This window comes from Pseudophryne corroboree, chromosome 6 (genome assembly GCF_028390025.1).
Source record: "Pseudophryne corroboree isolate aPseCor3 chromosome 6, aPseCor3.hap2, whole genome shotgun sequence".
Taxonomy (NCBI): Eukaryota; Metazoa; Chordata; class Amphibia; order Anura; family Myobatrachidae; genus Pseudophryne; species Pseudophryne corroboree.
Genome location: NC_086449.1, coordinates 829,554,959 through 829,579,117, shown reverse-complemented (window position 1 = coordinate 829,579,117; position 24,159 = coordinate 829,554,959). Strand labels below are relative to the sequence as shown.

General features: G+C 46.9%; 1 protein-coding gene across 1 annotated transcript; it reads right to left on the bottom strand.

Annotated features, from left to right (window-relative positions):
• Positions 1 to 306: 306 nt before the first annotated feature.
• LOC134933842 (E3 ubiquitin-protein ligase TRIM39-like) lies at positions 307 to 2,010 on the bottom strand. The gene has a single exon (XM_063929352.1). The coding sequence runs from the start codon at positions 1,981 to 1,983 to the stop codon at positions 307 to 309; it is 1,677 nt and encodes a 558-aa protein (XP_063785422.1). The 5' UTR covers positions 1,984 to 2,010.
• Between the last annotated feature and the right edge of the window lie 22,149 nt (positions 2,011 to 24,159).

Below are 24,159 nucleotides of genomic sequence, written 5' to 3'. Positions count from 1 at the left end.
CTCACCTTGAGTCAGAGATTGAGAAACCCCACAGAAATATATATTTATAATTAGGCTTGCCATAATATCCCTTTATTCAGGGAAACATATGAATTACACAGGTTCTGTGGCTGACTGCATTTCCCCTGGTTTTAATCAGCCACAGAATCTGTATAAATACATATGTCCCGGATTAAAGGAATATTATGGCAAGCCTCCTTATGATGAAAGTTTCTTATTTACCAGTAAGGAAACCAATCAGTCACACTGGTCATCTGGTAACACAGGAGGTGGTGATAGACTCAGCGCACGCTACATACACATCTGTCACATTCCGTCTCCTTGCTCATAACTAACTGCCCCAGATATCTTGATACAACCATTCTCTACGCATAACACAGCATGGAGGGGCTCAGTGAGGGCGGCAGTGTAGGTGTGTAAGTGTCTGGTCCGGCCACACAAAGAATAAAAGGACAGCTGTCCTGCCTCATAATCCAGATATACCCTCACTCTGTCACAGGAGATATTGTCAGGTAACTGGATCACTGTACTGTCATGTCTCACTGAGTACTGCTTATAATACTTACACACACACCAGGACTTGTTATTCTCCCCAATGTATGACTGACGTCCCCTCCTGCCTATACTGGGGTAACACATCCCCACCCTCCACCTCACTGACTTACTGACATCCACCTCCCAGTAATGTCGCCCTGAGGAGAATCCCCTGGTGCTTATTACCTGATTATACTGAAATCTCTCTGGTGTTACTGGGTGATTGTGGTTTATATATGACCATGATGCAGTTTTCCTGTTACCTGATATCTCTATATTATCACCAGCTGTGGTTACATCCAGCACTATGTCTGTAGCCTCCTGCACATAGATCCCTGTATTTATACCTGTTATTATATCAGAGTCTGTATTACCAGCTGTAGTTACATCCAGTAATAGGGCTGTATCCTCCTGCACATAGATCCCTGTATTTATCCCTGTTATTATATCAGATAATGTGTATAATGACCCTGAGATGAGACCCACATCCAGATCTCCTGCACCACGGACCTGGTTATCATGTCTGTCTGTGTCCTCAGTATCACACAAGTCCCCTGTGTCTGGTTCCTGTAAGACAGTCACTGGATCAGACATGTTACACAGCTCCTCAATGTGACGCATCTTCCCGGACAGCTCGTCCTTCTTTATTTCCAGCTGCTGGATCACATCAGAGACTGAGAGTGAAACGCGCTGTTCCTGCCTGGAGATCTCACCCAGGACTCTCTTCTCCAGGTCCTCCAGCTGTCTCCTGATGTCTCTAAACAGGGCAGTGACTGTCTCTGTTACACCTGCTGCTTTTCCCTGACCTTCTCTCCTGCGCTCTTGCAGACTCTGGATTCTTTTCTCAGTCTCCGCTCTCTTTGTGGTCAGTTTCTGCAGAACATTTCTCAGCTTCTCCTTCTTCTTCTCAAAGGCCTCATTCAGCGACTCCACCTGATGTCCTCTATGCTTCCCGGTCAGACAGCAGGCCTCACAGATACAGGCAGCATCCTCAGTGCAGTAATATTCCAAGACCATCTTATGTACAGAGCATTTCCTGTTCCCCAGGGCAGTGGTGGGATCACATAAGACGTGTTCTGCTGACTTGCTGTGTACTCTCAGGTGATTATCACACAGAGAAGCCTCACAATGCAGACAGGATTTAGCAGCAGGTACAGGAGAGTCCACACAGTAAGTGCAGAAGATCCCAGTCTTCTCCTGATCTGGTCGAGTAGACAGGAAACGTCCCACTATGTTACACAGCGTTATGTTCCTCTGCAGTGCAGGTCGTTTCTTGAATGTTGCTCTGCAGTCAGGACAGGTATAAGCTCCAGCCCCCTCCTGTGTATCCAGTGCACGATCAATACAGACCTGGCAGAAGTTGTGGCCACATCTCAGGGTTACAGGATCTGTATAAATGCTCAGGCAGATGGAACAGTCCAGCTCCTGTCTCACATCAGCAGACGCCATCACTGACAGCAGGAGAGAGAAATGGAAGTGAGAGTCTCTGACACACGGAAACCAGTCATGTTACATTCTGCACACAGGGCGAGGCTGAGCTGTGAGTCAGATCATATCTACTGGGTCACATACTATAGCTCATGCATAAAGAGAAATTAATGGAAAATGTATTTATGTTTAAAACAATAAATGTGATTTATTAAGAAAAACAATTGTTACTTTTGTACATGTTGCAGGTATTTAATTACATTTTTCTTCTTTAAATATACAGCTACAATATATAGCTTGGAACAATTTTATTAGTAATAAAAATAATTTGTATGAACAACAATACCCAACCACACAGTATTCATTATCTTAGAACTACCAGCCATGTGTTTGATCAATGTATGTGTCAGACAACGCTGGTTGTAACGCATGTGATACTTACCACCACATTGTACATCTACCCCTAAATATGAAAGGTGCTGTGGCCGTTGCCATGGGTTACAGCAATTCCTCAAAGTCACGTGTCATGACTGTAGGCATTCTGTATACCCTGGGTAAGCTGTGCTATGATGATGTGAATTATAGTTCTCCCAAAATGTATATTATATATGAATGTCTGTGATGTCTGAATTGGTAGTTTCAAAGCTGTATCTGCATTCTGTAAGCTTCTTGCTGAACCAAGTGGTGAGGTGTTACCTAAGAATCTTTTGAAGGCTGAACTTCCTTGAAAATAACGTTTGCTTTTCAAAGAAGGGGTCCCTTGTTCAAGCCCTTGGACACAGTCAAGCAGGCTGGAAGAGTGTCAGCTTAACAGTCCTCTTCATTCAGCTTTCCTACCATAAAAATATCTTTCTTCAGCAAGAGAGATCTATGAGGTTTTGTGTCCCTGGAGACATCCTAATTTACATCTACACAGGTCTTGTGAGAACAAATGAAGCGGTCCTTTTCAGCATAGAAAGGTTGGGAGCTGCTGGGAAAAGTGGTTGTGGGACTATAAGGATCCGAAGCCCACTGTGGCCGGAGGACCCATCAGCCACATGGTTAACGGTGGCCACGGCACTTAAGGAGTTAACCCTTAAAGTGCCCGGCACCATTTTAAGGACAATAGGTGCTTAGCGCCACTGTTAAATGTACTTACGCCGCTGGGCGCGGACTGTTAAAAAATATGTTTAAGGATGTGTTTTAACATGTCATATGTAGTACTCTGTGCACAGTTGTAGGATTGCATGTTTAAATGTACTTATATTTAAGATGCGGTCACCTGTATTTTAAAGGGAAAAATGCACTTTCCCCTGTCTTCCGGGAATAGGAAGTGGCATAATTGCACTCTGCTAGCAGATGGGGGGAATGACAAATCCTTTTGATGTTGGACAGTGCACAGCAGGTAAAGGCTGGGTGTGTGTTCCTTAGAGAAAGATGTTAATCACTGGGAATTTCCTTATCCCATATGTAAATTGGTATGGATTGGTATGGGTTTGGAAACGTGTATTTATGTAGCTGGTTCAATTGATATACAAATCCTGAATGGTATATGCAGGAAGGATGAGAAATATTTGTATTTTGAAGCTATGTGTTAAATGTCTCAAAGTGGAAGTGTAAACAACCAGGTGGTAAGAAACGAAGTTTAAATGACACCAAACTTTGTGTGTGACAGGAAGGAGGAAATTGCTTCATGCACTTATATCCTTTTAAAATGTAATTTATTTATATTTTGTAAGTTATCCTGATTGGATGGAAAGAACTCAGGGGGAACTACCCACCGAGATGCATTGTGGTATAACTGTATAAAAAGAGGCCTGTGAGCTTCAGAGTGTATTATACCGACTACTTTCTGCTGTAACATCTTACTGTATTGCAGTTGCCTCTAGCAATAGGGAAGATTTCTCTTTAGAACTATTGCAAATAAACATAATTTGTCTCAAGACGACCGCTTCATCTTGTGACCTGCAGGGCTAGGTGAAACCTAGCTCCGTTTTCCGGCTGTCCGGGGTGTACCCAGTGTCTCCAAGCTCCGTCATCCGCCTGCTACCGTACTGTGCTTAGGCAAGCAACATTTGGGGTTTCGGCAACACCACACAGGGGTGGTAAGACAGTGTGTTGACGCATACAGAGCAGAACCGTGGTTCCAGATGCCATGGTTACGAGGAGTCAGGTGGTGGCAGCATAGTACCCACCCACTGCACAGGGGGTAGAGTCTGTAACAGGCGGTTACTGACTGTAAGTGGAAATTCCATGTGTGGCAAGGTCAGGTGTGACCAAAATATCCACTCTGTGTACTGGGGATGGGACGTGAAAGCTGTGAGGGCTGTCATTCAGGACCGACCGGTCACAGAAATTGGTGGCATAATCCCAGGCACTTTTCTGTCACCCGATTGGAGAAGCCGAGTTACTCAGGAGAGGAGTAACTGCAGTGCAATAGAATGCACAAGATGGCGGACTTCAACGGAATGTCCAAGGAGGAGATTGTGTGTTGCCAAAGGGTGTGGAGATTCCTTCCAACACATCCAAGAGCGTCATGAAGGTGGCGCTCATGAGCTTGGAGGAGTCAAGTCGGGTGGGGGCATAGAGCGTTGAGGGCATCAGCATCTGAGAGAACAGCCCACCAGTGGACCTTCATTAGAAACCGATGAGACCCACAAGCCCCGTCCCCTCTAGCAGAAGCCATGGTTCCAAACAATACCTAGCAGGGCCAGGATCCCAACGTCCCAGGGGGCAGCATGGGTAGCCTAGCAGATCGGCTAGCAGAATTAGGGGAAAGGGCAACGGAGCAAGAGCGCTTGATCATCAAGATGTGGCATGATGAGCAGGCACCACAGGCCGTGGTACACCGGGAGCTGTTGTGCGCTGCTGCACACAGATCGGGACGTATTCAGTTTGCCAAGTTTGCAGACAGTGATGGGGATATTGATGGACATTTACAAGTTATTGTAAGGACTTGTAAACTACATGATTTACCCAAGTCAGAGTGGGTCAGACACCTTGTGCCCACTCTGCATGGAGAGGCCTTGGAGGCCTATCGAGGAGTGGCCACTGAGGACTGTGGGAATTATGACAAAGGCACAAAGGCCCTCCTCCAGCGATTCTTCATCACTCCAGAGCCATACAGGAAGAAATTCCGGGACTTGCCCAAGAATCCTAGCAGCACCCATGAGCAGTTCGCCACCCAGCTTTCGCAGTATGTGGTGAAGGATTCTGAAGCCACTACACGGGACGCACTGAATGACCTGATCTGCAGGGAGTAGTTCTACTGCAGATGTGCTCCAGAAGTGAAGGAGTGGGTGCTGGACCGGGAGCCACCCAGCTTAAAGATGGGTGCCCAGTTAGCCAACAAGTATGTGGCAATTCGGCCACATGGGCAGAAGCGCCCAACCAGCAGCCAGCCCCAAAAGACTGTACCCCCAGGGGGACACCCCTCTTCTGGTCATCTACCCCCGAAGCAAGCATCTTCCAACCCGGGTGCTCTTGGCCAGCAACAGCACCGCAGTGTCCCTGCAACTGATCAGAAACCATCGGTGCCACGACTGGAGAAGAAGTGCTGCGGGAAAATCGGACATCTGAGGATGAACTGTCCTGCATCCCAAGCACCCCAGACTCGTGCCCCAAATCCGAGTGCTGGAGCCCGGATTGCTTGCTTAACCCATGGAAATGAGCCTTCAGAGACTGTACCCCCTCCAGTCAGTCCGATGGAGTGTGGCGAGGACCAGGTGGACTCTGCGGAGAGAGTCACCTGCATGGCTAAGATGCCCCTACACAATATGTGGAGGCACCTGCAGCCGGTACACGTGGGACCCCTGCAGGGGGAAGGCCTAAGAGACTCTGGGGCCTCAATCACTGTGGTGGGCCCCGACCTTATAGATCCCGCTGCAGTATTGCAGGGTCGCACTGCCAAGGTCACCATGGCAGATGGAACGGAGAAAGCGGTTCCCACGGCAAGAGTCTACCTGAATTGGGGAGCTGGACCAGACTTACGAGAAGTTGCCATCATGGATGGTCTCTCAACTGATGTGGTCCTAGGAAATGGTCTGGGTAGTGGGATCGTCACCACTTTTGCTGGCGCCATCTCCTGGAGTCAAGTTTCGCAACCGCCATTGACCTCAACTACTCCAGCACAGCACAGCTCAGAGGAAAAAACTACAGCTGCTAGACAACTACCAGCACAGCCAACCACATCAGCAACCAGCCCAGGGGAAAAGATTACAGCGGCTTGTTCAGCACATCGACCCCGCATGCCTTTTGCCTCTGGTATGCCTATGTCCCCTAGCAACGCAGAGGATGTTGGTTCCAGCTCGTTTGATCCTGGGGGGTTGCCCAATAATGATCCTGACTCAAGTGGTTTGCAAGCTCTGGCGGTAAGTATGAGAAACCATACTGACCTTTCCATGACTGACCCCTACCAGACTGACCCTAGTAGTCCCCACCTAAATCCCCCTATAGAGTGTCTCAATTTAGGAGAGATTGAGGGCCGCAGGCAGGAGTTAAGGGAGGCTCAGCTCTCTGATCCATCCCTGGAAGGCATGAGGTGCTAAGCTGGCAGCGGCCTTGACAGGGTTGGGGCAGGAAGTGTGACTTGGCGGGAACGGTTAAGGTACAGGGTAGCCAGGAAAATAGGAGGGGATAGACCAGATAGAGGATGTGTCCAACTGGTCCTCCCAGGGAACTTTCCTGCGCAACCAGTGTCGGTTGCCAGCGAAACCCCTTTGGACAGTAACCCGGAGATAGACCGTACCCTGAAGTGCCTGTCACAGAGCTTACCCTGGTCTGGAATGTCGGATGACGCCCAGACCAACTGTAAGGCTGGTGCCATGCATTGGCAGCTGGGGCACTCCAGCGGTTGTGTTGTGTCTGGGCCTCTGGCCATAGGAGGACCTTTACAGCATATTGCTGTGGACATAGCAGGTCCCCTGCCTGTGCGCAGTAGATATTGGGTTCAAAATCACTCAGTCACGGTGGTAGATGAAAAACCAACAGTGGTTTATTAACAGAATAGGTTATAACACAGTTCAGCACACTTCTGTGATCTAATTCTACACGACAATTCCCTCCTGGAGCTCCTGACAGAACATTACTTCTTAGCCAGTCTCCTGCCTCTCTCTCACCCTCTGTCTCACGTTCCCTCTTTGCTATTATCAAGCCTTTGTCTTTCCTACAATAAGGCGACACCCCCAGACAGTTTCAGAGCAACCCTATTTTCACATGCCCAGGCATGTCCCCTAGGCCACAATAGATGTTATCTAAAGTAACCTTACTTAATCTGATTGTGTGGCCTGGAATCCATTGTGTGGGGAAGAATGAGGGGGGTGTATGGCCTGACATCTGAGACTGGCTGTATCTACACAACAGCAAACACACAGGTTATCTGATCAGTCATATTGGGAAAACATTATTTTACAAACTATAACACAATAACCATTACATTCATATATATACATTGAAAACATAACTGTACCCTTGTAACAATAACATCATACAATATAATACAATATTGCCTAACATATAACTAATAACATATTGGCAATTGATGAAGTCCATGTGTAGGACCAGGGCTAGGAAAGTAACCACGTGTCTTTTACCACTGAGCGACACGACGCGCCAGCTGTGTCATCACATGTCGTCACATTACCTTCCCCTACTTTCTCGCCCTGTGTCCTAAGTAGCTGAAGCTTGCTGAGCGCAGTGATGCTCTCCTACATCAGACAGTCTGTGCCCCGTCATAATAATGACTGGCAGGTTTCTCTTGTGGGTCTGGTGGTTTTTGTGAATAGCATTGTACAGTTTGTACGGAAACCACCTGCGTCCCAGGTCCAAAGTCTGTGGTAATTGTCATGAGGCTTGTGTGGGAATTTCTTTCCCCGGCCTGGTGGGTGTGTGGCCCACAGTGCATAACTCAATACAGTCTTACCAGGGTCCGGTGGAAACGTTATCAGCAGTCCATAGTTCTTGTATTTCCCCCCGGTGTCCCATCTAAATACATTAATCAAAGTCCCCTTTGTAGACAGCCGCCGGGTTGGGGTAACAGCATGTGCAACAGTGTAATTCAATAAGTCCAATAACTGCACCTGGGGACCTAATAATTCCCCTACACCCAACTGGGTAACCTCACATTTCAGATAGTCACAATTTTCCTCCATAAACAAAATCTGATCTCTGGGGCCCTCACTCTCCCTCCCCAACCATGTATTCCCTGGAAACCCCACTTCCATCACCTCTGGTGCATCAGGACAGTGGCTTCCCTCCCCCAAACATGAACCACAGGTATGGTAATTGTCAGGGCACAATGGGGATTCCTTCATGCCAGAAGTTTCTTCTGTGCTATCCTGGGCAAATGCTTCCTCCAGCCTGTCTAGCTGGGTAACTTGTGGGATCCTACTCTGAGTCTTGTATGCTTTGGCCTGGAGTACAATCTGCTCAGCTTCCTTGTGTGTATCCACCAACTCGACCATCGTTGTACTGGAACATGGATGTAGGTTCACCGGGACAGTGGCCTTACCTTCTCCATTCACTGCTACATGTACTGGCTGACCACCATTGTCCTGGTTAGAGTCAGTCATTTCACCTTGCACACAATGCCAGTCCAAAACACATTCAGGTGCCCTAGAGTAGAGCAACATGTTCCCTTCCAGTTCCTGAGCTGATGCTATTTTCACCAGGTCTGATCCCTGGATTTTCTCTGAGTCACAGGGAAGATTCTGGCATTCAGACTGCAGCTCCTTACCATCAAGTTCACTGAATGAGAACAGACCTCCAGAATCTTCTGGGAGAGATACAATTGCTGGAGATACACTGGGCCCTTCCTGAACATCCTTTTCTGATAAAATAACTGGGGCAGCCATGAACATAGCTTCACAATAAGCCTCCCTCAGCCGAATATGCTGATCAGCCTGAAGTGAGACACTGTCTGCACTAGCCATGCTTATAGTTGGGACATTACCACCTACTGCTGCCCTCACAGAGATCTCCTCTTCCACCTCTGCCAATGGGAAGGCATAGTGCATCTTCTCCTGGGGTGTTTGTATGACAGACCCCACTTCCTTCTCATTTTCAGTAGCCTCCCCCAAACACAACACTGTAAATGGCTCAATAGCCAGGACTGGTTGGTGCTCACCTGAAGGATTCCCTTGGAGGCTCTGTTGCTGAAGTGGTGGTCGGGTGATAGTAGCGATTTCTTCCTCAATGTCTCGCTGGCACTCTGCGATGGTTTCTATATCCTCCAAACCCGCAAATGGCCAGTTGTAACACAGCTCAGACTGGTCACCAAGTGTTTTACTGCGACATTCCCCCAGGGATAAGAGAACGGGTTGCAGACAGTGCTTCCTTGCATCCACCTGGACAAGCTCATCCTTTTCCAGTGTAACATACTGGGCAGACAGTTCTTGACGCTCTCTCACTAAGTCCTCATCTTCCGTCTCAGCAACAGGGAAGTTGTAGTGCAGTTCCTCCTGGGCTGCCTGGATTGTGCTCACTGCTGTCTTCACTTCGTGTGCTTCCTTCCGTATAGACCACTGGGCAACTTCTTCCCTTGGGTATGGGAGAAGCTGTTGCAGGTGGTGCCTTTCCGCATCCACCCTGTAACACTGGTCTCGCCATGCTGGGGTATCCAGGGGCCCCCGATCCAATGCCACTTCCTTTGGCTCTGTCCGGGAAGGCAATTTACTCTGCACTTGCTCTTCCGTCTCTGTATATTGTATCCTTTGTGTCATTTGGGCCACTGTGGCGATCACTTCCTCCCTGAATTCCTCAAACTCTGGCTCCCCCAGCAGATTCCATGTGGCTGCTTCACTTCTGCAGTGCATGAACGCATTTCCCAGATGACACAACTTGTCCTGTATGCTGGATACTCTCCACCTGCTGATTTCCCACTGAGCTTCATTCCAGTACTCCCAAATGTACTGCATTTTGGTAACTATACATAACAAATCCGGCTTCCCAGCCTGCCGATATGCTGACAAACTTCCAACCACAAGCTCTACTGCCCTGGTTCCACTACTGGTCTCCTCCGCTGAGGCCTCGACCATATCCTCCTCTTCCTCCTTATCACAAGGGTGCTCAACGTCCCATTGAGCCAGTTTTCCAATTAGGGATTCCTTGGTATCCACTGTATTAAACTCAATCCGTCTTGCTCGACAGAGGTCCTGTAGTTGATCCTTCTTGCTGTAACGGTAGCATAGCGGGGCGGAATCCATTGCCTGCTGTGGTTTATACCTTTCTGCTGGTGTCTTGAGTGATCCCACTGCTGCCGCCAACTGTGAGGATATTGGGTTCAAAATCACTCAGTCACGGTGGTAGATGAAAAACCAACAGTGGTTTATTAACAGAATAGGTTATAACACAGTTCAGCACACTTCTGTGATCTAATTCTACACGACAATTCCCTCCTGGAGCTCCTGACAGAACATTACTTCTTAGCCAGTCTCCTGCCTCTCTCTCACCCTCTGTCTCACGTTCCCTCTTTGCTATTATCAAACCTTTGTCTTTCCTACAATAAGGCGACACCCCCAGACAGTTTCAGAGCAACCCTATTTTCACATGCCCAGGCATGTCCCCTAGGCCACAATAGATGTTATCTAAAGTAACCTTACTTAATCTGATTGTGTGGCCTGGAATCCATTGTGTGGGGAAGAATGAGGGGGGTGTATGGCCTGACATCTGAGACTGGCTGTATCTACACAACAGCAAACACACAGGTTATCTGATCAGTCATATTGGGAAAACATTATTTTACAAACTATAACACAATAACCATTACATTCATATATATACATTGAAAACATAACTGTACCCTTGTAACAATAACATCATACAATATAATACAATATTGCCTAACATATAACTAATAACATATTGGCAATTGATGAAGTCCATGTGTAGGACCAGGGCTAGGAAAGTAACCACGTGTCTTTTACCACTGAGCGACACGACGCGCCAGCTGTGTCATCACATGTCGTCACATTACCTTCCCCTACTTTCTCGCCCTGTGTCCTAAGTAGCTGAAGCTTGCTGAGCGCAGTGATGCTCTCCTACATCAGACAGTCTGTGCCCCGTCATAATAATGACTGGCAGGTTTCTCTTGTGGGTCTGGTGGTTTTTGTGAATAGCATTGTACAGTTTGTACGGAAACCACCTGCGTCCCAGGTCCAAAGTCTGTGGTAATTGTCATGAGGCTTGTGTGGGAATTTCTTTCCCCGGCCTGGTGGGTGTGTGGCCCACAGTGCATAACTCAATACAGTCTTACCAGGGTCCGGTGGAAACGTTATCAGCAGTCCATAGTTCTTGTATTTCCCCCCGGTGTCCCATCTAAATACATTAATCAAAGTCCCCTTTGTAGACAGCCGCCGGGTTGGGGTAACAGCATGTGCAACAGTGTAATTCAATAAGTCCAATAACTGCACCTGGGGACCTAATAATTCCCCTACACCCAACTGGGTAACCTCACATTTCAGATAGTCACAATTTTCCTCCATAAACAAAATCTGATCTCTGGGGCCCTCACTCTCCCTCCCCAACCATGTATTCCCTGGAAACCCCACTTCCATCACCTCTGGTGCATCAGGACAGTGGCTTCCCTCCCCCAAACATGAACCACAGGTATGGTAATTGTCAGGGCACAATGGGGATTCCTTCATGCCAGAAGTTTCTTCTGTGCTATCCTGGGCAAATGCTTCCTCCAGCCTGTCTAGCTGGGTAACTTGTGGGATCCTACTCTGAGTCTTGTATGCTTTGGCCTGGAGTACAATCTGCTCAGCTTCCTTGTGTGTATCCACCAACTCGACCATCGTTGTACTGGAACATGGATGTAGGTTCACCGGGACAGTGGCCTTACCTTCTCCATTCACTGCTACATGTACTGGCTGACCACCATTGTCCTGGTTAGAGTCAGTCATTTCACCTTGCACACAATGCCAGTCCAAAACACATTCAGGTGCCCTAGAGTAGAGCAACATGTTCCCTTCCAGTTCCTGAGCTGATGCTATTTTCACCAGGTCTGATCCCTGGATTTTCTCTGAGTCACAGGGAAGATTCTGGCATTCAGACTGCAGCTCCTTACCATCAAGTTCACTGAATGAGAACAGACCTCCAGAATCTTCTGGGAGAGATACAATTGCTGGAGATACACTGGGCCCTTCCTGAACATCCTTTTCTGATAAAATAACTGGGGCAGCCATGAACATAGCTTCACAATAAGCCTCCCTCAGCCGAATATGCTGATCAGCCTGAAGTGAGACACTGTCTGCACTAGCCATGCTTATAGTTGGGACATTACCACCTACTGCTGCCCTCACAGAGATCTCCTCTTCCACCTCTGCCAATGGGAAGGCATAGTGCATCTTCTCCTGGGGTGTTTGTATGACAGACCCCACTTCCTTCTCATTTTCAGTAGCCTCCCCCAAACACAACACTGTAAATGGCTCAATAGCCAGGACTGGTTGGTGCTCACCTGAAGGATTCCCTTGGAGGCTCTGTTGCTGAAGTGGTGGTCGGGTGATAGTAGCGATTTCTTCCTCAATGTCTCGCTGGCACTCTGCGATGGTTTCTATATCCTCCAAACCCGCAAATGGCCAGTTGTAACACAGCTCAGACTGGTCACCAAGTGTTTTACTGCGACATTCCCCCAGGGATAAGAGAACGGGTTGCAGACAGTGCTTCCTTGCATCCACCTGGACAAGCTCATCCTTTTCCAGTGTAACATACTGGGCAGACAGTTCTTGACGCTCTCTCACTAAGTCCTCATCTTCCGTCTCAGCAACAGGGAAGTTGTAGTGCAGTTCCTCCTGGGCTGCCTGGATTGTGCTCACTGCTGTCTTCACTTCGTGTGCTTCCTTCCGTATAGACCACTGGGCAACTTCTTCCCTTGGGTATGGGAGAAGCTGTTGCAGGTGGTGCCTTTCCGCATCCACCCTGTAACACTGGTCTCGCCATGCTGGGGTATCCAGGGGCCCCCGATCCAATGCCACTTCCTTTGGCTCTGTCCGGGAAGGCAATTTACTCTGCACTTGCTCTTCCGTCTCTGTATATTGTATCCTTTGTGTCATTTGGGCCACTGTGGCGATCACTTCCTCCCTGAATTCCTCAAACTCTGGCTCCCCCAGCAGATTCCATGTGGCTGCTTCACTTCTGCAGTGCATGAACGCATTTCCCAGATGACACAACTTGTCCTGTATGCTGGATACTCTCCACCTGCTGATTTCCCACTGAGCTTCATTCCAGTACTCCCAAATGTACTGCATTTTGGTAACTATACATAACAAATCCGGCTTCCCAGCCTGCCGATATGCTGACAAACTTCCAACCACAAGCTCTACTGCCCTGGTTCCACTACTGGTCTCCTCCGCTGAGGCCTCGACCATATCCTCCTCTTCCTCCTTATCACAAGGGTGCTCAACGTCCCATTGAGCCAGTTTTCCAATTAGGGATTCCTTGGTATCCACTGTATTAAACTCAATCCGTCTTGCTCGACAGAGGTCCTGTAGTTGATCCTTCTTGCTGTAACGGTAGCATAGCGGGGCGGAATCCATTGCCTGCTGTGGTTTATACCTTTCTGCTGGTGTCTTGAGTGATCCCACTGCTGCCGCCAACTGTGAGGATATTGGGTTCAAAATCACTCAGTCACGGTGGTAGATGAAAAACCAACAGTGGTTTATTAACAGAATAGGTTATAACACAGTTCAGCACACTTCTGTGATCTAATTCTACACGACAATTCCCTCCTGGAGCTCCTGACAGAACATTACTTCTTAGCCAGTCTCCTGCCTCTCTCTCACCCTCTGTCTCACGTTCCCTCTTTGCTATTATCAAACCTTTGTCTTTCCTACAATAAGGCGACACCCCCAGACAGTTTCAGAGCAACCCTATTTTCACATGCCCAGGCATGTCCCCTAGGCCACAATAGATGTTATCTAAAGTAACCTTACTTAATCTGATTGTGTGGCCTGGAATCCATTGTGTGGGGAAGAATGAGGGGGGTGTATGGCCTGACATCTGAGACTGGCTGTATCTACACAACAGCAAACACACAGGTTATCTGATCAGTCATATTGGGAAAACATTATTTTACAAACTATAACACAATAACCATTACATTCATATATATACATTGAAAACATAACTGTACCCTTGTAACAATAACATCATACAATATAATACAATATTGCCTAACATATAACTAATAACATATTGGCAATTGATGAAGTCCATGTGTAGGACCAGGGCTAGGAAAGTAACCACGTGTCTTTTACCACTGAGCGACACGACGCGCCAGCTGTGTCATCACATGTCGTCACATTACCTTCCCCTACTTTCTCGCCCTGTGTCCTAAGTAGCTGAAGCTTGCTGAGCGCAGTGATGCTCTCCTACATCAGACAGTCTGTGCCCCGTCATAATAATGACTGGCAGGTTTCTCTTGTGGGTCTGGTGGTTTTTGTGAATAGCATTGTACAGTTTGTACGGAAACCACCTGCGTCCCAGGTCCAAAGTCTGTGGTAATTGTCATGAGGCTTGTGTGGGAATTTCTTTCCCCGGCCTGGTGGGTGTGTGGCCCACAGTGCATAACTCAATACAGTCTTACCAGGGTCCGGTGGAAACGTTATCAGCAGTCCATAGTTCTTGTATTTCCCCCCGGTGTCCCATCTAAATACATTAATCAAAGTCCCCTTTGTAGACAGCCGCCGGGTTGGGGTAACAGCATGTGCAACAGTGTAATTCAATAAGTCCAATAACTGCACCTGGGGACCTAATAATTCCCCTACACCCAACTGGGTAACCTCACATTTCAGATAGTCACAATTTTCCTCCATAAACAAAATCTGATCTCTGGGGCCCTCACTCTCCCTCCCCAACCATGTATTCCCTGGAAACCCCACTTCCATCACCTCTGGTGCATCAGGACAGTGGCTTCCCTCCCCCAAACATGAACCACAGGTATGGTAATTGTCAGGGCACAATGGGGATTCCTTCATGCCAGAAGTTTCTTCTGTGCTATCCTGGGCAAATGCTTCCTCCAGCCTGTCTAGCTGGGTAACTTGTGGGATCCTACTCTGAGTCTTGTATGCTTTGGCCTGGAGTACAATCTGCTCAGCTTCCTTGTGTGTATCCACCAACTCGACCATCGTTGTACTGGAACATGGATGTAGGTTCACCGGGACAGTGGCCTTACCTTCTCCATTCACTGCTACATGTACTGGCTGACCACCATTGTCCTGGTTAGAGTCAGTCATTTCACCTTGCACACAATGCCAGTCCAAAACACATTCAGGTGCCCTAGAGTAGAGCAACATGTTCCCTTCCAGTTCCTGAGCTGATGCTATTTTCACCAGGTCTGATCCCTGGATTTTCTCTGAGTCACAGGGAAGATTCTGGCATTCAGACTGCAGCTCCTTACCATCAAGTTCACTGAATGAGAACAGACCTCCAGAATCTTCTGGGAGAGATACAATTGCTGGAGATACACTGGGCCCTTCCTGAACATCCTTTTCTGATAAAATAACTGGGGCAGCCATGAACATAGCTTCACAATAAGCCTCCCTCAGCCGAATATGCTGATCAGCCTGAAGTGAGACACTGTCTGCACTAGCCATGCTTATAGTTGGGACATTACCACCTACTGCTGCCCTCACAGAGATCTCCTCTTCCACCTCTGCCAATGGGAAGGCATAGTGCATCTTCTCCTGGGGTGTTTGTATGACAGACCCCACTTCCTTCTCATTTTCAGTAGCCTCCCCCAAACACAACACTGTAAATGGCTCAATAGCCAGGACTGGTTGGTGCTCACCTGAAGGATTCCCTTGGAGGCTCTGTTGCTGAAGTGGTGGTCGGGTGATAGTAGCGATTTCTTCCTCAATGTCTCGCTGGCACTCTGCGATGGTTTCTATATCCTCCAAACCCGCAAATGGCCAGTTGTAACACAGCTCAGACTGGTCACCAAGTGTTTTACTGCGACATTCCCCCAGGGATAAGAGAACGGGTTGCAGACAGTGCTTCCTTGCATCCACCTGGACAAGCTCATCCTTTTCCAGTGTAACATACTGGGCAGACAGTTCTTGACGCTCTCTCACTAAGTCCTCATCTTCCGTCTCAGCAACAGGGAAGTTGTAGTGCAGTTCCTCCTGGGCTGCCTGGATTGTGCTCACTGCTGTCTTCACTTCGTGTGCTTCCTTCCGTATAGACCACTGGGCAACTTCTTCCCTTGGGTATGGGAGAAGCTGTTGCAGGTGGTGCCTTTCCGCATCCACCCTGTAACACTGGTCTCGCCATGCTGGGGTATCCAGGGGCCCCCGATCCAATGCCACTTCCTTTGGCTCTGTCCGGGAAGGCAATTTACTCTGCACTTGCTCTTCCGTCTCTGTATATTGTATCCTTTGTGTCATTTGGGCCACTGTGGCGATCACTTCCTCCCTGAATTCCTCAAACTCTGGCTCCCCCAGCAGATTCCATGTGGCTGCTTCACTTCTGCAGTGCATGAACGCATTTCCCAGATGACACAACTTGTCCTGTATGCTGGATACTCTCCACCTGCTGATTTCCCACTGAGCTTCATTCCAGTACTCCCAAATGTACTGCATTTTGGTAACTATACATAACAAATCCGGCTTCCCAGCCTGCCGATATGCTGACAAACTTCCAACCACAAGCTCTAGTGCCCTGGTTCCACTACTGGTCTCCTCCGCTGAGGCCTCGACCATATCCTCCTCTTCCTCCTTATCACAAGGGTGCTCAACGTCCCATTGAGCCAGTTTTCCAATTAGGGATTCCTTGGTATCCACTGTATTAAACTCAATCCGTCTTGCTCGACAGAGGTCCTGTAGTTGATCCTTCTTGCTGTAACGGTAGCATAGCGGGGCGGAATCCATTGCCTGCTGTGGTTTATACCTTTCTGCTGGTGTCTTGAGTGATCCCACTGCTGCCGCCAACTGTGAGGATATTGGGTTCAAAATCACTCAGTCACGGTGGTAGATGAAAAACCAACAGTGGTTTATTAACAGAATAGGTTATAACACAGTTCAGCACACTTCTGTGATCTAATTCTACACGACAATTCCCTCCTGGAGCTCCTGACAGAACATTACTTCTTAGCCAGTCTCCTGCCTCTCTCTCACCCTCTGTCTCACGTTCCCTCTTTGCTATTATCAAACCTTTGTCTTTCCTACAATAAGGCGACACCCCCAGACAGTTTCAGAGCAACCCTATTTTCACATGCCCAGGCATGTCCCCTAGGCCACAATAGATGTTATCTAAAGTAACCTTACTTAATCTGATTGTGTGGCCTGGAATCCATTGTGTGGGGAAGAATGAGGGGGGTGTATGGCCTGACATCTGAGACTGGCTGTATCTACACAACAGCAAACACACAGGTTATCTGATCAGTCATATTGGGAAAACATTATTTTACAAACTATAACACAATAACCATTACATTCATATATATACATTGAAAACATAACTGTACCCTTGTAACAATAACATCATACAATATAATACAATATTGCCTAACATATAACTAATAGCATATTGGCAATTGATGAAGTCCATGTGTAGGACCAGGGCTAGGAAAGTAACCACGTGTCTTTTACCACTGAGCGACACGACGCGCCAGCTGTGTCATCACATGTCGTCACAACGCCCAGACCAACTGTAAGGCTGGTGCCATGCATTGGCAGCTGGGGCACTCCAGCGGTTGTGTTGTGTCTGGGCCTCTGGCCATAGGAGGACCTTTACAGCATATTGCTGTGGACATAGCAGGTCCCCTGCCTGTGCGCAGTAGATCGGGGAAGACACGCAGCCTCCCTGTAGTGGATGACAGACAGGATCCAAAGGCTGGTGGTCTGGCTGCCATCACTGTGGCACAGGTAGCGGAAAAGGAGGAAAGAACAGACCTAGGTGAAAGGGTAGGTTTCCTAAGTCATAGGTCGACAGAGGAGGATTGGAGAGCAGGTCTGACAGTTAGGACATACAGTTGCCGGATAGGAATGACGGAAGTACAGTGCCTGGGGCACTGTGTGGGTGGAGACAGGGGTAGGCCCAGACCCGAGGCTGTCCACGACCCACATCACCCAGACTGACACTGACCTTAGAACCTGTAAGGACCTACGGACATGTCCCTGACTTTAGACCTGTAGTGAACCCCCTAACAGAGATGGCTAGGTAGGGCATTCCCAAGTCAGTGGACTTTGCACCCGCTTGTGAGTTGGCATTTTGGTCATTGGAGGAGGCTCTGGTACCCACTCCACTGCTGATGGTGGATATTCTTGACCAGGACGTTGTGGTACGAACTACTGCGCCATGGCACAGACTGGGAGCAGTACTAAGCCAGAATGAGCCATATGGGCAGGAGCACCCTGTGGCCTGTTTGAGCAGAACACTGCTATAGTGGGAGGTGGGGTATGCCACAATTGGGACACCTTGGGTGGTACTTGTGCGTACAGTGGACCAGTTTTTACGCTGCTTGTGTAACTGGCCCACCACAGTGGTGAATTACCACCCACCTGTTAGGTGGTTGAAACCTACCTTGGGGAAATCTGACAGACTTGTGGTGGAGCTTTGAACTTGAACTTCATGTGAACTACGTGAACATTGTGTACCCATGAAGAAAGGCCCACCGCACTATGGATTAACTGTCTAGGCTGGAGCCTACACCCCCCAGGTAGCGTCCCCTTCCACCCAAGAGACTGCGGGACCAGGAGCCATATCGTTGGGATATGACTCGTTGGTTTTCCTGCTTGAATTGGGGGGAGGAGTGTGGCCGAAGGACCCATCGGCCGCGTGGTTAGTGGCGGCCATGGCACATAAGGGGTTAACCCTTAAAGTGCCCAGCACCATTTTAAGGACAATAGGCACTTGTCGCCACTGTTAAATGTACTTACGGTGCTGGGCACGGACTGTTTAAAAATATGTTTAATAATGTGTTTTAACATGTCATATGTAGTGCTCTGTGCAAAATTGTAGGATTGCATGTTTAAATGTATGTATATTTAAGATGTGGTCATATGTATTTTAAAGGGAAAAATGCACTTTCCCCTGTCTTCTGGGAATAGGAAATGGCATGCTAATTGCCCTCTGCTAGCAGATGGGGGGAATGACAAAACCTTTTGATGTTGGACAGTGCACAGCAGGTAAAGGCTGGGTGTGAGTTCCTTAGAGGAAGATGCTAATCATGGGGAATTTCCTTATCCCATATGTAAAGTGGTAATGACTGGTATGGGTTTGGAAACCTGTAATTATTTATGTAGCTGGCTTAATTGATATACAAATCCTGAATGGTATATGCAGGAAGGATGAAGAAACATTTGTATTTTGAAGCTGTGTTAAATGTCTCAAAGTGGAAGTGTAAACTACCAGGTGGTAAGGAACAAAGTTTAAATGACACCAAACTTTGTGTGTGACAGGAAGGAGGAAGTTGCTTCATACACTTATATCCTTTTAAAATGTAATTTATTTATATTTTGTAAGTTATCCTGATTGGATGGAAAGAACTCAGGGGGAACTACCCACCGAGATGCATTTTGGTATAACTGTATAAAAAGAGGAGACCTGAGAGCTTCAGAGTGTATTATACCAACTACTTTCTGCTGTATTGCAGTTGCCTCTAGCAATAGGGAAGATTTCTCTTTAGAACTATTGCAACTAAACAGCATTTGCCTCAAGATGACCGCTTCATCTTGTTACCTGCAGGGCTAGGCAAAACCTAGCTCCATTTTCCGGCTGTCCGGGGTGTACCCAGCGTCTCCAAGCTCCGCTATCCACCTACTACCGTGCTGTGCTTAGGCATGCAACATTTGGGGATTCGTCAACATCACACAGGGGTGGTAAGACAGTGTGTCGACGCATACAGAGCAGAACTGTGGTTGCAGATGCCACGGCTACGAGGAGTCAGGTGGTGGCAGCGTAGTACCCACCCACTGTGCAGTGGGTGAAGTCAGTAACATGCGGTTACTGACGGTAAGCAGGAGTCCCCTGTGTGGCCAGGTCCGGTGTGACCTAAACATCCATTCTGTGTACTGGGGACGGGACGCGAAAGCGGTGAGGGCTGTCGTACGGGACCGTCCGGTTACACCCACGCTACTGAGTGTTGACAGGATACAAGCTGTCACCTTGTACTAACAATTCCTTTCAATGTTGGTCAGTCATTCTTCAGATATGCAGCTAGCTGGAGAACAGATAAAACTCAGCAATGGGTTTAGATACAATGTTGAGCACCATAAATCTGTTCTGAAAATGGCACCCAATGTGGTTTATTTATACACAAAAAGAAGGTGTTATGGCTTTTAACCAATCAGGATATAGAATATACAGTTCACACTATTCCACACAAAGCTAATGAATTTTTTCTAAACATATGCTATGTTTCAACCATCTACAGATCCAGTAGCTGGTATTACCCTGGCTAGAGGGCATGTACCAGATCCCTCATAGGGTATCCCCTTGTAAGCCCTTCGTCCACACAGAAAATACACATCCTTGGGAAGTATACTAGTTATGTTCATATCCACATTCTGTGCTAGCTGGAATGGCTTTACGCAAGGTGAATAATCTCCCATGTGTGCATGCCTTTCAACCCTTTGACAGTCTTCTGAATCAGTAAACCATGCATTCAACCGTGGGTTGGAATCACTGTAAGTGAGCTTTATATCTGGCATGTGAACGTTTGTGGGTGGAATGGTAGGAGCAAAGTATCTAATATAGATATTGGATAAACCAGAGATCATGGAAGCACGGTAATCAATTATTGGTGGGCCATACTTAGTGCATATGGATATATTCTGTCCATATGTCCATGTGAAGTTCAACTGAGAGTGTGTACAATTTACTTTTCCCAGATTTCTAGAAATTGGGGCAAGTTGTGAGTTATTATGGAAAGTCAGGTTCTTAGCGATAGGGGGAGATGTAAAACAAAAATCTGGTAAGTTCAATAAGGTAGCGGTGGACAGTGCAACTGACTGACTAGCCAGTGTTTTGTTATAAACTTTCTCTTCACTTTTGCTGAGTGAAATAAATTCTGATAGGGTCAAAGGTGCCCCTATCCAGTGCATGGATCTGGCATTAATGGGTGACTGTGTTCAGATCCAAGAATCTGCTACTCCCAATGTCTTTGCTACCATAAGGTGTGACTGTGAATTGGGGTAGGGCTCTTTTAACCCTCTGGGTTCCATTTATGGGTGAATCGCCAAGGAGGATGAAAACCAACAAATGACCAAATAAATATGGAGAAAACAATTAGTGTCACAATCACTGACCTCCCCATTATGCATCCATACAGGCCTTTATCAGGCTTGGGACCCAACAGGTTAAACATGGTATCAGTTGCAACCTAACTCCCCTTGGTGAAAGATCTTGCATTGGGATGCGTGTCTCCAGGTGTCTTCTCCTTGCCGTTTTACTGAAGTAGGTGTAGTCAGCAAGACCTGGAATGGACCTTCAAATCTGGGTTCAAGAGCCTTTCTGACGTGTTTTTTCAGATAGACCCAATTTCCTGGTTGCTAATTATGAGTTGCTGATCCTTCTGGATCTGGAATGGAAGATAACACTTGACAATGTATAGTAGTCAGAGTTTTACAAATTTGTGTCATATAACCTGTTAAATCCCCATGTTCATGTTGCAACTGTTGTGGGAAATAACATCCGGTCCTTGGTACTGAACCAAATAATATCTCATATGGTGTCAATTTGTGTCTCTTTAATGGAGTGGTTCTAATATTAAACATTACTATAGGTAACCACTCTGGCCACTCCTTTTTGGTTTCTGCCATCATTTTCTGTAATTTCAGCTTAATGTCGTCCTGGTTCAAGCGTTAGACACGCCCAGTCGCCTGCGGGCGATACAGCACGTGGAATGCCTGTTGTATACCTAAATCCTGCAATGTGTGCTGCATTTTTTCTCCAGTGAAATACAGGTTGAGTATCCCATATCCAAATATTCCGAAAAACGGAATATTCCGAAATACGGACTTTTTTGAGTGAGACTGAGATAGTGAAACCTTTGTTTTCTGATGGCTCAATGTACACAAACTTTGTTTAATACACAAAGTTATTAAAGATATTGTATTAAATGACCTTCAGGCTGTGTGTATAAGGTGTATATGAAACATAAATGCATTCTGTACTTAGACTTAGGTCCCATCACCATGATATCTCATTATGGGATGCAATTATTCCAAAATACGAAAAAATCCGATATCCAAAATACCTCTGGTCCCAAGCATTTTGGATAAGGGATACTCAACCTGTAAGTACCTCTATCTGATTCTATAACTTCTGCTACTCCAAATCTACAAATAACTTCTGAAATACATTTTCTAGCTGTTGATTTTGCTGTAGCTTTCGAAACTGGCCAATAACTAAAAATGTCTGTAGCTACCAATACATAATTATATTGTCCATTCTTTGGCAGCTGGATATAGGGGGTCATTCCGAGTTGTTCGCTTGCTAGCTGCTTTTAGCAGCATTGCACACGCTAGGCCGCCGCCCTCTGGGAGTGTATCTTAGCATAACAGAATAGCGAACGAAAGATTAGCAGAATTGCGAATTTATAATTCTTAGCAGTTTCTGAGTAGCTCGAGACTTACTCCTGTACTGCGATCAGCTCAGCCTGTTTCGTTCCTGGTTTGACGTCACAAACGCCCTGCGTTCGGCCAGCCACTCCCCCGTTTCTCCAGACACTCCCGCGTTTTATCCTGGCACACCTGAAACACCCACATCCTGTCAATCACACTCCGATCACTTCAACGATGAAAATTCTTAGTTCGGACGTGAGTAAATCTACTAAGTTTTGTGCTAAAATACTTAGCGCATGCGCACTGCGTACCATGCGCATGCGCACTGCGTACCATGCGCATGCGCAATTTTGCCTTAATCGCTCCGTTTTGAAAATCAGCAACAAGCGAACAACTCGGAATGACCCCAATAGTCAATTTGCATTCTCTGAAAAGGATATATAGCCTTTGGTATGCTTCCTGATGGTGTCTTCACTTTTTGGCATGGATTATGTATTCCACAGATCCAACAAGCTGCTGTATACTTTGCTGCTGCTGAGTTGAATCCTGGTGCAATCCAGTTCTGATGTACTCTGTTTGTTATGGATTCCTTGGAATGATGTATTTGACATGGGCTATGTGGAGCATGACTGGAAAAAGTGCTGCAGGTAGACAATATTTATTGTCTTTATCTCTCCAAAGTCCAACTTCTGTTTCTTGTGCTCCCACTTTAGTCCATGTTTCCTTTTCATCCTTTCTTGCTTGTTTCTGAAAATTTATAAGGTCGGCAAATGTTGGTATTTCTTTTTTGTCATGTGCTGTGTAAACTTTAATGTCTTCTTCTGGTTTCCTTCATCTTGATGCTGCCTTTCTCGCTTCTGCATCTGCAAAGGCGTTTCCTTTTGCTTCTGGAGTGTTATTTCTGGAATGAGCTTGTACCTTTATGAGACCTACTCCTTTTGGTAATTCTAAAGCTTTGAATAACTCCCATGATTAGTTGAGCGTGTTTTATTGGCTTTCTGTCTGACCCCAGAAAATCTCTGCTCTTCCCTATAGGGCCATAATCTTCAGCCGCGCCCCACAAGTAGCGTGGGTCTGTATAGATGTTAGCTCTTAAGTCTACTGCTTGTATGCATGCGTTTGTTAAAGCAAAAAGCTCAGCTTCTTGTGCAGATATGCTTGGCGGTAAGGGTTCTGACTCCAGAACTTCAAATGCTGTAGTTACTGCATACCTTGTTTTAGGGGTTCCTCCTTCATAATATTGTGATCCATCAACAAATAAGGTAATATCAGGGTTCAGGAGAGGATCCTCAAACACATTCAACAATGGGGCAGTCTCTAAATTCATTAACGCAAGGCAGTCACGTGAAAAATTGTCTATATTGCATTACATGTCTGTTTCCTCATTCTTGTTCTCCATTGCTTCTGGTTCTCCTTTTGCCCCCGTTTGTCCCGATGATTCATCTTCATCATTGATGCCTTCATTATTGTCTGTCCTCCCCTCTGTTGAATCATCAATAGGAAGAAGTGTTGCTGGATTCAGGACTGTACATCTTGTAATGGTCACATGAGATGCACTTAGTAATGCTACTTCATGGTGGACATTCCGAGTTGTTCGCTCGCAAGCCAATTTTAGCAGAATTGCACACGCTAAGCCGCCGCTTACTGGGAGTGAATCTTAGCTTCTTAAAATTGCGAACGAAAGATTCGCAATATTGCGATAAGACATCTCTGTGCAGTT

What these genes read in the sequence shown, in the direction of transcription:
- LOC134933842 (XM_063929352.1), bottom strand. Translation starts at nt 1,983, where the DNA reads ATGGCGTCTGCTGATGTGAGACAGGAGCTGGACTGTTCCATCTGCCTG.